This window comes from Arvicola amphibius, chromosome 9 (genome assembly GCF_903992535.2).
Source record: "Arvicola amphibius chromosome 9, mArvAmp1.2, whole genome shotgun sequence".
Taxonomy (NCBI): domain Eukaryota; kingdom Metazoa; phylum Chordata; class Mammalia; order Rodentia; family Cricetidae; genus Arvicola; species Arvicola amphibius.
Window position 1 is genome coordinate 13,265,403 of NC_052055.2, and position 16,920 is coordinate 13,282,322.

Consider the following 16,920-nt stretch of genomic DNA (forward strand, 5'->3'; position numbering starts at 1 on the left):
AGGCAGAAAAACTGACACACCAGAAATAGTTTTTTTTTTTTTTTTTAAAAAAAAAAAGACACTGGAATAACTTCGAGCCATGCAGAAATGTCAGCTACATGGAAGAGGAAGAAAAAGGACTCTAATGGAAAGTACCCAATTGTACCCCATTCTAAAGGTGTCACCGGATGATATTAACATATATAACATATATGATACTCATTCTCCCTCTCAAGCAAAAGCCACAAAAGGCTCATGAGACCAGAAAGACTTGGAGCACTGAGAATGGCGATGTACAGTCAGACAGGTGCATCTATCTGCAGTTAGGCAAAGGGAGCTCCCGGAGGGTACAGAACTGTTTGTTTTGTTTCTAAAGTTACCTAGAGAACATTTGCTCTAGCCCAAAACAGCAGGAAAAAGTCTTTATTTCTCAGGGCAACAGGGGTACCCCCTCTTCTATGTCCAAGACTCCTTGTAGCTCTAGGCCTTAACTACAGGTAAGAAAACAAACTGCTTTTTGTTAAAACTGCACCACTTCCAAGGGGCCTTCCTTAACTCCACTCCACAGCACCGAGACACACAGAATCTGAAGCAAAGTGACAAGGGGCAGCCAAGCTCGCGGCAAAGCACTTCTCTCCAGTGTCTTTGACCACAGACCCGCAGTCTCTGACCTACAGGTCAAAGCCCTAGACTGAGTGAATGCCGGTTCCTAACCAGGTGTTTTGGTAAAGGGGGCTAATTTCTGATAGTACCTTCTGTGTAGGAGCATCGCTTCAAAACCATCCTGAAATCTCTAAATTTTCTCAGCATGAAGGTGAAATGCTGAAGGGTACTTAACTGCTCTAGTCAAAACACACATATGGCACGCCCGGAGCTTGTGACGTTTCAAAAGCTAAAATATTTCTGGAGAACATTGAGTCTACAATGCGTGCACAAAAATGAAGGTTTTCCTTACTTGGAGATTCTTTTTCCCTCTGCACCCATGTTTTCCTCCCTAAAAGGCCTTGCGATTATGGAAGACAAAAAAACTCTGCTTTGGGCAGTAATTCGTGTTTAGATTGTTCTCATCCTGTTCATTCTCTCTGGCAACTTAACTACAGGCGTTGTGTTGTTGTTGTTGTTGTTGTTGTTATTTTGTGTGTGTGTGTGTGTTTTAAGAAACGCTACTTTCTGGATTAACATCTCGCCCAGGAGTTTACATTCTTAGTGTTTAATCTCTGCTCACCTCCCTTACTGTGTTCTGGACCACAGCAACTTAAACAGCAGTCAGTCAGTTATTTGAATCCAGATGAGCATCCTTATGGGATTAGAAAGCTCCCTCCTCCAAAGGTAGCTTTGTTGCTTTGCATAATCACCAAGAATGATTAACCAACATTCAAACCAGGGCTGAGAGCAAAGACAAATAGGCAGCTGCCTACCTGTAGGCTGCTTTCTGCTCCTTTGGCCTTCATGCATCTAAAATCTCAACACAGATCACTTCATTTTACTACACAACACATTAAACTAAATATAGAGAATGTTTGTTTCCTTCAAAGGAGAGAAATGATTTTAAAAAGTAAACCTTCCTACCCGTAACAGCGACTGGGATTCGTCCTTGGTCTTGCTCTCGCCAGAAGCAGGATACTGCTGGGTGAGGGAGGCAGACTTCTCGCCACCAGCAGGTGCCCCTTGCAGGAAGCCCTTGGTATCGACGGCCAAGCCATACATAGGTCGTGCCAGATGGGCAGCTTCGACGTTGGGGCTGTCTCTCAGAGTCTTTGTCTGCTCTTGGGAGCTGGACACAGGCGTCAAGAGCCCTAGGCTTGCTTGAGTGTAGGATGGACTGCCCCGCAGGATGTCAGCCCCCCTCCAAGACATGCCACGTAGATCATCGTTGGAACTCTCAGTCCAGACTTTCTCCTTCAGCCCTTCCTTGTCGTCGAGTTTCTCCCTCTTGACTATGCTCTCGGGAACCGTCTCTCCCATTTTAGAGTCTGGGTTTAGCAGACTGTAGACCTTGAGGTCAATTTTGGGCTCTTCTTTGATGGTGGGGATGGCATGGCCATCGTCTTCGCCATTAGCAGTAGTGATTTCCTGGTCCTGGCAGTGAGCCGTGTTGAAGTGCTCCAACAGTGACTGGGTGTCAGCAGCTGTGAAGCTGCACTGGCGACATTTGTAGCAGCTGTGTGCTCTCCTGGAAGGAAGAAAAGAGTCAATGGGAAGCCAGGATTTGGAAGGGAATATGCTCTATGCGCTAAAATAGTCCTCATGCACCTGACTTCTCTCGTGCAATGCGGCAGACTGAAAGAAACACGACACTCTCCACTCCCAGAAACTGGGATTTAATTAGCAGGCATTCTCACTCCTTTGTAAGAATCTGAAGTTTTCTTTAGCACTCACAGTCATGAAAACACACACACACACACATACACACACATGAGGGGATCAGCCGATTGCCATTAGAACTGGTTGTTTACTTTCGTTATCTGCTCTGTTTATCTTGATAGAAAATAGTCAACTCTGCATTAGTGAGATATTCGTGTTCTGAAAGCTGATTTCATCAATGGCTTTTCCACTTTTGTTTATCCGAGCTGAACTCGGGCATTTTTTCACTATTAATACATTAACATTTTTAATGCTGAGTTCCTTTTTACACCTTTTCCCCATATTAAAATATCCTATGATTACAACATTCCTCTCTAGCATATGCTATAATCAATTTAGTCAATGAAATAAAACTACCTGACCTATATAGACTACAAAATAATGTGTCAAAACAAAAATGATAAATAAATTGCATAATCTATAAATAGACATAGAAACTGAGTATACTAAAGGTCTGCTAGGTGTCAAACAGTCTGGCAGTGGATGTACAGATAAAGTTGTTAAAGGAGTCTGTATAGGTTTTCCTGTGTGTACTTTCTTTATAAAAGTCATAAACAAATACATTTTATTGCCATATGTTATAACATCTCCATTGTTAAAGAAAAATAACTGCTATATTATTAAGATAAATGTTTAATTAAATAAAACATAGGTATTTAATTGTAAAAAAAAACATACCAGAAAAATACACAATTTTTGCAATGAGGCATTCTTTCTTTGATTAATAAGTCTTAGCTCTCTAAATATCATATGAAGCATTTTTTATTTACCCCATGTAACCAAAAGGGTAGCACAGTAAGTTCTATGAGCTATCACTTGAAGTTACTCCAATTATAGATAAGCATCAATATATCATTTTGCCAACTTCTAGCTACATAGTGGTAAAATAAGAACTCAAAGTCCTTGATTACTTGGCATTTACAAGCAAGCTTCACTATACACAAACATTTAGGTACAGAGAATGATGTATGGTAATAATGGCATGAAAGAGAGGCATATGAGGGTTGCTTAGGAAAGTCAAGGAACTTTATGAGGGAAGTCTACAAATCCAAAGGACAAGAAGGAGCTGTCCTTTTGGGAGGAGAAAAGGAGGTGTCCTAATTAAGCTTACTACTGTAGCAATGAAATACCATGACCAAACCAATTTAGGGAGGAAAGGCTTCTTTGGCTTACATTTCATCATCTGAGGAAGTCAGGATAGGAACTCAAACCGGGCAGGAAACAGGAGTCAGGAGCTGATGTAGAGGCCAAGGAGTGCTGCTTCCTGGCTTGCTCCTTATGGCTTACTTACTCAGCCTGATTTCTTATAGAACCCAGGACCATAGCTAAGAGGTACCACCATTCACAATGGCTGGGTCTTCCCAGATCAATCAGTAGTTAAGAAAGCCCTACAGGTTTGTCTGCAGCCTAATCTACGGAGGCATTTTCTCAGTTAAGCTCCTTTCCTCTCAGTTGACTAAAGCTTGTGTCAAGCTGACATAAAATTATCAAGCGCAAGAGGAGAAGAGCACATTTTAGCAAACCTGAGATATGGAAGGGGCGACTGTAGACAGAGAAATAACAAAGAAGGAAGTAGTATGAGTAATCCATTGGAAGGGTCACCTACTGCGTTGATGATTATCACAGGAAGGGTGGATACTTCTGAAGCCCACGGAGACCAGTAGGCAGGGATGAACATGACAACCATATAGTTGAATTATCGGGAAGGGGCTATAACAGTTTCTGCATTAAATGCGTCTTGCTATGAGTTATACCTGAGGATGAAATATCAAAACAACAAGGCGTCCACGTCCAGGGTTCATTTAGTTCATCTATGGACAATAACGTGGAGAAATTAGGCCGTAGCCAGTCAGAACTCACGAAGCTGATGCCACAAAAATCTAACTCCCGGGTCAAAGCTCAGCTTTTCAAGGTGCTGAAGCCTAAACGTTTCACGATATTTTTAAATCAGTGAAATTACTGATAAAATGAAAAGTGAAACCACAGACGGGAGGGCTGCAAAAGATCTTGCGATAGAGAAAGAGAATGAGGACAATGCCCATTTACAAAACAGGTCATGTGAGGCAATTCTAAAGCTGCCTCATCTTCCTGAAAAACTGTCTAGACACGACTTAAGAGCCTAAATGTTTAATGGATGCCAAAGCAGGGACCAGTATTTAACATGAAAACCATGTTACCAGATGGATCATGATTCTAAATGACTTCACAAACTCACTAGGTATCCCTCATCTTTTTAACTTTAAGGAAACACAGGTAAAGCCCTTACTCTCCTTAGGAATCTTAAGACACACACCGACTATCATTCCTGACAAGAGAGTAATGATGAACTGTAAAGCAGTAAGTTTGGCTTCAAAGTTCTCGCGAGACCGGACTAATTCGTCCCTCCTTGAATCAAGTCTAAATAAACGATAGAGGGCTAATTAAAAAGATGATATTACTTCCAAAAGTTGGGAGTGATGTGAACATTTCAATTCATATTTCTAACACCGAGTGGTACCTTTCAGACTCTGACATGCACAGTCATCGTCTAGAGACATGGATGAAGCCCAGTCTCTGCCTTAGCCTGCCAGGAACTCAGCAGTTTTCAGAGCATTCTCACAGGAACTTCTCAGGATGGGTGTCATCCATCTCTCATCACTCCCTTCTGAGAATCAACTTAACAGAGGCGCACATTGAAACAGAAAACAAGAAAGGTTGAAAAAGACGTGGCTGGGGATGTCCGTGATGCTGATGTAACTTGGAGTCAAGAAACAACAGAGAGATATTAAGAAGTACATACATGGTACAATTTGAGAGGTACTATTTATTGTTTATTGTTTAATTAAATCGTCTACCTATATTAAGGCAATCTAAAAGACACTATGAATGTGGTATATAGTTTGGATTTAAGTTCTATATGTTTCAGTCAAGTGAAGAAGAAACATTCTTCGCACACTACCAAAGCAAACAGGATTTTATATTTCCATAGTCTCCCTGCATTATAGAAGGCTGACAAAGAGGAAAATTAGTGTTTCTCTTATGCAACATCTGGAACTTTCTAATGTAAAGACTCAATAGGACTTTTGTACTCACAATGAAGAGATGAATAAAGAGAGAAATTTAATGAACATCTAACTCATCATTTCTCTCCAGGAAAGGGGGAACAATTTGTCATAGAAAAGCAACTTGTACTTGAATTTCAGTGTCTTAGAATTTCTGTGAGAAGGAAAGGTTTAATGGCTTATCCTATTTCATAGAATTGTCACATACTGTAAAAAATATTTATATTGTATCCTTCTGAGATTGCACCTTGCAGTTAGCTTTTAACCTAAAAGTAGTGTTCTTTATTAATTTCTATGCTTTTCATAATTCATAAGAGGATCAGGAATATTTTCATAAAATGAAACAGGTAAAGGATGCTACTTACTTGATAAAACTCTCATGCTGTGGTGATCTGAATGAAAATGCCCTTCATGAACACTTAGTCTCCAGTTGGTGGAGTTGTTTGGGGAGGATTAGGAGGTATGGTCTTGTTAAAGAAAGTGGTAGACTTTGAGGTTTCAAAAGACATCTTGCCTGTCTAACCCTCTCTGCCTCGTGCATCTGGATCACTAGATCACAGATACTGTATCAGCATCAAACCCTCCTACCTGCCAAGACATGGTCCCTGTTATGATGGTCATGGGTTCTCTACCTCTGAAACTGTAAGCTCCCAGTAAACGTATTTGGCTTTACTCGAGAGAAACGGCCTGCAAAATAATTATCCACTTCTTACTTTGAGATTGTCTGATCAATATTTAATTTGTAGTTACTATCTATGGTGGAGTGGGCATCTTCAAACAGGTTAAACCTCTTCCTATTAGTATTAGAAGAAAACACCATGTCTGCCTAAATAATTCCAATTTATGATTCAATTTTAAAAGGATGATATATCCTAATAATTAGTCAAAATAGAAATATGTCTTCCAATATAATAAAAAGCAAACATTGAATAGGAAATAACATAAAACTGAATATAAGCCAGACAATGGTGTCTCACACCTTTAATCCCAGCACTTAGAGGCAGAGGCAGGCAGATCTCTGTGAGCTCCAGGCCAGCCTGGTCTACAGAGGAAGTTCCAGGACAGGCTCCAAAGCAACAGAGAAACCCTGTCTTGAAAAACAGAAGAAGAAAAAAAAGCAAACAAGCAAAAAAGCAAACAAAAACTCCTAATATAAACTGAAAAATCCAGTCTAAAACTCCCCTTATTCTTAGACATGGTAGCTATTTTATTTTTTGGTTTTTATTTATGTGTTTTGTAGACTTAGAGATTGAACCCTCAGATGTGGGCATCCTGTGTTATGCCCTCTCCCACTGAGCAACATGCCCTCGCCTAGATAACTGTGTTGCATACTTTCAGGATCTTTTTGGAAATTTTCATAATTAATACCTACAAATAAAGGTAAAAACACTGCATATTGTTTTATCCGTGGTCTATAATGTCCTTAGCATTCTTATGTTTCCCGGGGGGCAGCTTTCAAGCTGAAATGTTATGTCTGTATTTGAGTGTCCAGGCACTGAGTTACACTGTTTAAATAGTATAAACTCTCCACAGATTTCATTACAGACACCAGGGCTTCACTGTGCTAGAAACTGTACTCATGCACAGTAGACTTGCTATTTTCAGATTTCCTTAATATAAATATCTGTTTTTCAATAGGAATAGCGCACATCATCCATATTCTTTCACTGACGCTTTTCAAAGATAAATGCTAAGCTATATCCACATTGCTCTGACCATATTCTACATCCAGTGTTAATTATTTCAGACTGAAATGTACAAACAACACGTTTAAATATATTCACAAATATCACAACGGACAGGTAACTGTGAAAGAGAGATTTCCCAGGTCTTATCTGAACATTTCTTGCTTTTATCCCTAGGAGACTGTCTGGGTAAGTACTAAGTTGATTTATTTGGCAATATTCCCCCTGCTTCCGGTTTCCAACTTCACCAAAGAGAGCATGCCAAATGACTTCTCCTTTCTAAGTACTTCATTGTTTGTTGGTAGCTGCTCTGAAGGATCTTGGCTTTTTACTTCAGCAATAATATAACTGTGGAGAAGTTTATCTGTATGTAATATATTTTGCTTAGTGTGTGTTATGCTTCTTTGAGTCTACGCATTTATATCTTTCATCAGGGAGCACTAGAAAATATTCTCATTGTTCCCCTCAAATATTGACTGTATAACATCTGTGCCATTCTCTTTATTCTTTCCTTCTAAGATTCTGATTAGTTGTGTATCTGTAAAGATCCCATGGTATTTCAATATTTTACTATCTGGTTTCAGATTTTCTACTTCCTTGCTGTATCTTCAAAACTTTCTCGATGGGTCTTGAGAGATGTCTCAGCACTTAGGCACACGGATTGCTCTTTCAGAGACCCAGGTCTGATTCCTAGCATCCACGTGAGGTCTCACAGTCTGGAACTCCAGACCCAGAAAATCCAACACCTTCTTCTGGCAACTAGGGTCATCAAGAAAACACGTTGCATACACAAACATGCAGACAAAACACCCATACCAGTTAAATTATTAAATTAATTAAATATTTAAATAAATAAATGTTTATTCAAAAAATATTATTCTAATATCTCATTGTGATAAGGTCACTGGCTTTTTATCATTACCTAATCTGTTAATTATTCTATTTGTTTTCTTTAATTTTCAATGATCATGGTTAGGAATGGTATTTGTTCATTGACATCCCTCATAAATTTATAGTTTCACAATGCATGATGATTTTAAATAGCAATTTTTCCTTTCTTAAACATGTAACAATTATGATATGACATCATAACCGAAAACCCCTTTATCTAAAGTTCTTATGTATCTGAATCTATCATTTCTGCTTTCCATTTTTCTCACATACAATGGATCTGCTCTGTCTGCACACCAAACTTTGTAACAGTGAGTGGATACAAAACATGACAACTTTGTAAGCAAAAATTGATGCCTTTTCTATAAACAAATTTACATTTACTTCTGATAGAGAACAGAAGAGCACTGAATGTGGAAATAATCTAATCAGCAGCAACGTTAAAGTGGAACTCGCAACTTCAGCCTCTCCCTGCAGATGACCCCACACCAGTCTTGGCCACATCCAGCAGACATCCAAGCATTTGTCCTCTGTGCAACCTCACATGCCACACTTGCTTTTCACTTCTCCCTCCCTATGGCTGAGCTCATTCTGAGTGAAGTAAAGAATAAGCTTCGGAAATTCCCCCTTAATTTGGGGAAGTCTGGCAATGCATTAAAAGTAGATTTTCACTAGGATGGTTGTTTACACTTGCTTTGTAAGTCTTTTGTCCTACTTAGGACTGAAACATAAATGATAACACTGGCTATTTTGAGAAAGATGGTAACCAATAGAAAAGAGAGGCAATGTCTATTGAGTGTTAAATAAATAAAATAACTAATGCAAGAGAAGCAGATTCATGCATGGAAAATACCTTACAGCCCTGGGTGAGTTGGGGGATATTATAAGTATGCAAAAACACTAAGGAAGGATGCTAACTGGACCATTTCCATTTACTGAATGGATAATATTTCAGCTCCACTCAGAACAATCCGACTCTTATGGAAAGTGTGTATACATGGAATCCACACTGAGCTTCTCCGAGTTTCACGTCAACTGTTTCAGATGTAAAGTATTTCACACACACTGTACAATTAGAAGAATATGCTGATTTTTGTGACAGTTTCGGACTTGCACATAAAATACTCAAAGCCTAGACTCTTCCATCACAATAACATCAAATGATAGTAGAGGCTCCCTAACAGGGTTAAGATAAATAAATAGAGCGTAATCTAGAAAGATAGAAATGAGATAAGGTGAGATGACCTGTTAACCTATTTTTAAAATGTGGCATTTGCAGCAGGTACTTCCACAGCAGTTTGAGTTTGAAGCAACTGCAAGACTGTTTCGTTTTTCATCCCTAAGGCTTCTAATGTGACCAACATTTAGTGACACTTCCTTATACTTCAGAGTCATGGATTATGACTCTGAAATCATAAGATTCCAAATTTCAAAAAATTCTAGAAAAACTCCCAGATAGTACAAATCTATCTCCAATAGAAAAGGTGCTTAGATCAACAAAATTATGTCAGGATTTAAAAGTATGTGTTATTAAAGTACCTAGGGACATACTCTATTTAATTTCTTAACTAGTAAAGTGCTGGGAGCTTTACTTAGATTCAAAGCCAAAATACAACTGCCTTTGGCATATACCCTTAGTTCCTCCTTAGTCTAGAACTATGTAATGAAAGATTAAAATGTAACTCACCTTGGAGCTCTCAGTGTATTGGAAACTACTATGAAAGCAAATGCTTCTGGGAATTCCATTTGCATAAAGACATTTGCAAAGATCTATGCATGTGCATGTGTTATACTTCACAGATACAGTGCAGGGCAGGAGAGAATAGTCTCATCCTGGTAGAGGTTACTTTAATTACTGAGAATCAACTAAATCCTGACATTATTGAGAAATCTCTTTTATGGAAACTTTTCATATCTCCAAAGATTGTTTTCTTTATCTAAGAATATGCTGGGTTTTCTCAGACAAAGCTTTAAGTAATGACTTAGAGTCCTGAAGAAAATTTGTTACCCCAACTCATCTGTTTGCTAGGTCTATCAGTCAACTCTGTTGTGTGTGTGTGTGTGAATATGCATGCATACATATATGCACATACTGCACAAACATATGCACATATGTGCATATATTTGTGTACTTATTCTATTTTCTTCATAATTGAAGTAACGAGGATTTCTTCAAAACAGCCACCCCCTTTAAAAAACTACTAGATCACCTAAGTTTTACACCACTTCACAACTATATGTGCAAAATATGTACAAACGCACCCATACCTCCACATCCACATTAGTGAAAGTCAAGAAAAAGCTTGGGCTTGCTCACCCAGAAATAAATTAACATGCAGCTAACATCATCGGAGAAGACAGAAATACTCATCGCAAGTGTGAAAACATATTTGATCGCAGGACTGTGTCTTTCCTAAGACTGACCTTATAAATTAAACAGTGCAAATCTCAAGTAAGTGTTTTCTGAACATTTTGATTCACTGTGAACATTAGGATGCCCTTCAAATTAACATCTAACATTATTAGCCTATTGTTGGACATGAACCACTTCATTGCTGATAATTGAGAAGATATACATGCTATGCCACTAACATAGAACCTCCAAAAAGAATGAAAGGCATTGTTTAAAATCTCGGAATTTTTTTTTAAAAAAAGCCAAAAATAATCAGTTGTTTTTAGAAATCTTTAAAAGCCCATCAAATAGTAAGTGAAAGCTGACGACAATGGCTCACTCCTCTAACCTCAACATGTGGGAAGCACCAAGGCAGGAACACTGACAATAGTTTGACATCAACCTGTGCTATCCAGAGAGTGATGCTCAGCTTGGAGTACGGTGTGACCTTGTCGAATAAATAAAATAGGAAAGTAAATAAATAAACAATAACAAGAAGAAAGCAAATAAACTTTTCTCTTTGGTGTGTTAGAGGCAGAATAGCAACAATAACAATAAAGCAACCAATAAATGCTCAACTCTGCACACCTTGTATCTCCAAGACTTGACTATCATTTTGGGATCTAACCAGGTCTCGGCTTCAGCTTGTCTTCCTTGGGAAGGCATTTCCTGACTTGCCATTATTAAGCTATGCTCTTCCTATGTTCATTTCGTGCACAGCCTTCTGTTCCTCTGTTTTGATGGCACTTCCCGATCCTGACGATCTGTAGGGGCCTTGTCCTCCCTACTAAAGTGTCAGCACCATATGGCCAGTGACTGTGCCTAGCTTATGTACTCCTGTACAGACAGTGCCCAGTACAATGTACACTTCCAAAATGCAGAAGTAAATGCATATATTAAAAGAGTGGTTAATGTAAACTTCTCTGTAGAAAATAGGAACGGGAAACTTGGGAAGTTAAGACTTATAAGGGGAATCAAATAAGTAGAAGGAATGCATTGTGTTGTATATGTGAATGAATATAAAATAACCTGTTTTATCTGCCCACAACAAGTGATAGCATAATAAAAATCGTATCTATTAACAAAATCTCACCTCAACATTATGGTTTGTATGGCAATCAAGGATATATTGCAAGAATGAGCACTGGGAAGAATGTCCAATCTCATTCGAAAAGAAAACTGAGCAACCAAGCATCTCAAACAGATTGCTTCCAGAGAATAAAATATATTCTAAACGAACCTCTCATTTGGGAGCTGTTCCTTCAATTACAGGAGGCAGAGTCATACTAGCTAAATTAGTAAACTCATGATCCACTTCACTGAGAACTTGGGAATGCCCTCCACGAGCAGTATAAAACACTTAGGAAACATGAGAACACATGACTAAATTAAAATCTGAGGTCATCATACTAATAAGCATGCCATCTGCTATGCTACAGAAGAACTTCTTGGTGACTCTCGTGCAGGCGTTCAGCCACATCAGATGAAGACCCACCAATCCCCGCACCCCTCTGGGTTCTATGATCCTAGTCTTTCGGGGCCCGGCGCACTTACCTGTAGTGTCTAGAAATCTCTTCTTCCACCTGGGTCATAAAATCGCATTTTGTGCACGAGTGCTCTTTGCTTTCCTTGACAGCCTGCTGCCCCTCGGATCCTAGCAGATGGTTTGCCTCTTGCTTGACATCGGGCGCTGGGGGCTCGTGCATGGTCTCATAGTGAAAGAGGAGCACATCTACATCGGGGGTAGAGAAGGAACACTGGTGGCACTGGTGTTTGACTCGGGAACTTCCGGCCACCCCAGGAGACAAGTGCAACAGCAAGAGAGCACAGTGAGAACAATTACTCTTTCTACAAGCAAACGGGTAAGTAATTTCTCCAAGGTGCTTTTCAGGGCTGCAGAGGCCTCTGGGACAGAATGGACAGTGCTTAATGGTACACTTATGAATGTTATGGAGCTGTTGATAGTGACGGAGAAGTGGACCCACTACAATCACATCGGGGCCATGGCTTTTGGAATATCTAAAGTCACAGAACTGACAGTTATAGCTTGTTACCATATTGTCCTCTGCTCCCTTGCTGGGGAAGTCCTTCTTTTTAGCCCCACTCAAGCCCTTTTCTGGCTTGGTCAATGGCTCTCCTTCTACGCTTTTGGCTAGATCATTCTGATTAATAACAGAGCCCCTGGGCAGCTTGTCATTCAGCTCTGGATTAAGGCCGCCTGAGAGCATTGCTCCGTGCTGCTTGCCGTAATGTTCCAGCAGCTTAAGGGAGCTAGATGACTCACAGCTGAAACTACAAAATTTGCACCAGTAGTAACTGGTGGCCTCTGTACCATTTTGTCTTGAGGAATCGAGGGACTTGATGGGCACGGAGTAGCCGACAGGGGTGTCGTCTCCCGCCTTGACTGTGATCTTGTCCTGCCACTTTCCAAAGTCTCCAGAGTCGCTGGCTCGAAGCGCAGGGATGGACTTGTTTGAGTTTTTCTCGGAAGGTTTTGCACCCTCGGAGGATGGGAGAGAAACTTTTATTTTATTCGGGTGAGTCTGAAGAAAATGTTGTTCTAGTTCGGTTGATGAGTTGCCCATATAAGTGAAATTGCAGAATTTGCAGCGGAAATACTTGGTGTTGCCTTGGCAATCTGGAGTTTTCCGTCCAATGCCAATGAAGGTTCCACCTGAAGTGACCTGGAGTGTGGAAGAGATGGAAGTTACTTTAGATGTGCCATAAATCCAGTCTGTTCTCTGGAAGGGAGAGGTATTGTCAAGTATTCAACATTTTTCTAAGATGACAGTACTTTTCCAACTTGTTAGGAAATGGCTTGAACTATAGGAAGGGGATTCTTCTTTCTCAATTGAGTGCCTCATTTTAGGACAGAGGATGAAGTTACGTAATAAAAGTACTATAGCTAGTTCAAACATCCAAATAATAAAAATTTTAAGAAATCTATTTTCAACTGAGTGGGGTGGTTCTGTATGACTGCAGAAACACCCAAATTGCAAAGTTTTGCCTTTTGAACAGCTAAGGGTTGCTATCAAAACCAGAGGCAGTGACTCTGAGTTTATTCATTGAAGAGATTCTCCAAAGAAATGTGACACCCTGTTCCTATGGAATGGAGGCTAGAGGCAAAGAGGAGGGCTCTGTTTTAGATGAAACACAGGTCCTAAAGTGACCACATAGCTGGTCTTCTAACAGAAGCTTAATCGTGAGCAATGAAAAAAAAATAAAATGAAGTGAGCAAGAATGAAATACATACAAAGAATCTCAAACGTCTCTCAGACAAGAGATGGAGAGAAACCAGGGCCCTATTTTGTTAAGACTCTATGTAATAGCTAAGAGCCACCATCTCCTCCTGTGAATGGATCAAAGGATTAAAATTAAAGGTTAAATAAGGCAATGCCCTACATACATCTCTCAAGTTCTACTGTCTCTGCTGAACTTGAGTTGTACAGTAAGCCAGGCATGTTAGTATACAATAGAATCCCTTGCCGGGCGGTGGTGGCACACGCCTTTAATCCCAGCACTTGGGAGGCAGAGGCAGGCGGATCTCTGAGTTCAAGGCCAGCCTGGTCTACAAGAGCTAGTTCCAGGACAGGCTTTAGAAACTACAGGGAAACCCTGTCTCGAAAAACAAAAAAAAAAAAAAAAAAAAAAAAAAAAAATAGAATCCCAACACTCAGAAGACAGAGATAGGACAATGGAGAGTTCAAGACCACCCTAGCCTTAATAGGCAGACTCTATTTCAAAAATAGAAAAAGAAAGAAAGATGGAAGATTACTTTTATTGGTCATATGTAGGTCTTCAAAGGCACCGTATAAGGAAACCTTCCTCCCTTCTCAGGCCACACCTGAGAATATACCTCAGTCATCACATTGATCCAAATCTCATGGTCTAAAATTAAATTGCTCACTGAAATCGGGGGGGGGGGGTGAATCTTAGAAAAAAGAAAGAAAAAAGAAGGAAAGAAGAAAGGAAAAAGGAAGGTAAGAAGGAGGAAGTGAGGAAGAAGGGAGGAAGGAAGGAAGGAAGGAGAGAAGGAAGGAAGGAAAAAAAGTAGGAATGAAGGGGAAGAGAAATTCTTCCTTCAAACATCAGTGATTTTTTTTTTAATTTTTCCAACAACCAGATGTAAAGTATAAAACAAGTGGCAAAATCATGTTCCTCCTTCTTCAACAGCTGCTCAAAAATGACATGTGTGATCACTGCTCATATACAAATCATCCATGAGAAAAATCTCAGGCTTCGCGAAATCACTTGAAGGCTCTACTTAAAATGCAAATTGTATGCTGTAGTGCATTCCAGAATGTTTGCATCTCCACTGTATGGAACTAAAATGGATGCTTTCATTTGCTTCCTAAAAAGGCTTAACCTCGTTGGTCAGTTGGGGTAACTTCTAAATTCATGTCCAGCACTACAGTTCTAGGAAATCAACACTAGCACATAAATAACCAGATACTGACTTTACATTAGGATAAGACTTTGGCTGTTTCCAACTCTTAATCAAAAGATGATGGTGAAATGCACGCATGTGATTAACACATATACATCATATATACTCAAAACCTAAGTACACAAGTTTTCGCTCTACCAAGAACAGGATCACTGAGCCAAGAGAAGCAACGAAGGAACACCCTCTAAGGCAAAATATCTGAGATAAACAATCCGAAAGATGGCTGAAATAGATTCCTTCAGAAAAACTATCTACAGCAGCATCCTAACTCTGATCAAAAGGAGCTGAGAGTTGCACTAAAACTAGGTACATTGCAAAACTTCCACCAAAACTTCCCGATTCAGTAGAATTGAGAAGCAACCTTAGTTTCTTAAAGAATCAAGCACTAGGTGCCATGCTATTTTCAAGTACTTTGGTGATTTTAACTTGAATCAAAGGCGTAAATACTGAAATATTACTGTTTTATCATAAGAATAAATACAAAGTACAAAAATCTAGAGATGAAGATTTTTACTGTTTTAACTACGACATTGCTTAAAGATGCTGAGTTCCTGAACATAATGGACTTCTCAACTTCTGCTCACACAAGTGAGATTCCTGAGAATCTACCAAGATCATCTCTACTTTTGATTTTGCAATCTGTAAGTCCCATTGCATAGCCACACCAAAGGAGTTGAACAATAAGCACACATATGATTCTGAACTAAATATTCACTATTTCTAGGCATGTCAGCAGCCCTTTTGAGCTTGCGTTTCTAACCATGAATAAAAAAGTTTATGCATAATTATCAATAAAGGATTTTCACTGCTGATGAACAAACTTTGCAAACTGGATTGGGTCTGTGGAGTTGGTGCTGACAATGTGTCTAAGAGAAGTGTTTCTTTACCTATAGAAGTGGACATGACAATTCCACTATTTAGTACAGGTCTAAACTAAAACCTGAATTATGCTGTGAATACATTCCCACTATGGAAGTCTTTTACACGCAACCTAAGCAACAAAGAAAACTCACAGATCTTACTTCGCAGAAAAGGGCAATCCCTTCGATATCCTATAGATTACAAATTTGCTTTTTTGGTTAATACCAGTAAATCATTTTGGTATTATACACTACTGAAAGCAAAATAGCATGGGAATCACATTACTTAAGACTTTTAAGGAAAATGTAATTTCTTAGTATTCTATTCATTTTTCCCCCAAAGAAGATCTAGACACTATTTGTGTAATTCTTTCCTCACTGGCACATTTACACATGTCACAGTAAAACATATCTGATATTCATTATTTGGCAACCTCTTTAAAAAAAACTTTTTAAAGATACACTATTCATGTCTACTGCCTACTGACTTTATTTTTGGTACTTACAAGTGTTAGTTTTGATCTCCTTTCTTAGTTAAACACAAATACACTGTAAGAACAGTTAAGAACTTACAGCAACAGTTTACTAAAGCATATTATCAGGCAGCAGCTCTTGTACACAGAATCACTGCACGCTTCTCAAATGTTAGAACCCAGCAATAGTTGGAGAAAAAACCTTTTTTTCTAGTTATGATTATATGAAAGAGGAGACAAAGAGCAGAACTTAATTTCCTGTCTTTCTTCCTTGACTAACCAACATTTAAAACTACAATATATTGACATACAAAGCTTTTATGTATATATTTACAAGTTAAAACTATACAGCTGTATGTTCATTTTGAACCTAACATGTACTTCTCTATCTCCTTAGCATTTGACTCATGTTGGGCTCTGGGATATGCATTATAAATATAAGATGAGAAAGCTAGACCAACTCTTTGACTTAAAGATACTTAAGAGGAAAGATTCTGTATAAAAACTTGAACGGCAGTTACATTTGCACGCATTTATCTGCTTCTAGAAGTTCTCCAAATTCTGTGAACAAACACAGTAGCCTCCTAGGACTTGCTCCCGCTCTCTATGAACATAGCTAATGCTGTACATTTTGCGATTTAATTGGATTATTATAAGCAGCAAGTGAGAACTCTAGATGAAATGGAATTTTCCAAGGCAATGAAAAAGTTGCATATTATTCCTTGTGCCAAGGATGGACATGAGTCATGTGTGGGTATTAAAATAAAGGTAGAGAAAATAACTTGTTC

General features: G+C 39.1%; 1 protein-coding gene across 4 annotated transcripts in view; it reads right to left on the reverse strand.

Annotated features, from left to right (window-relative positions):
* Nucleotides 1-16,920, reverse strand: part of Trps1 (transcriptional repressor GATA binding 1) — a 208,219-nt gene that overhangs the window by 155,132 nt on the left and 36,167 nt on the right. For 3 of the 4 annotated variants that reach the window (XM_038343056.1, XM_038343055.1, XM_038343057.1), the window contains exons 3-4: nt 11,907-13,036; nt 1,549-2,152 (exon numbers count right to left, since the gene is read on the reverse strand). In XM_038343056.1, coding sequence (XP_038198984.1) covers nt 1,549-2,152; nt 11,907-13,036 — 1,734 coding nt within the window. The remainder of the gene's footprint in view (nt 1-1,548; nt 2,153-11,906; nt 13,037-16,920) is intronic. The other variant, XM_042055701.1, reaches the window with a different exon arrangement.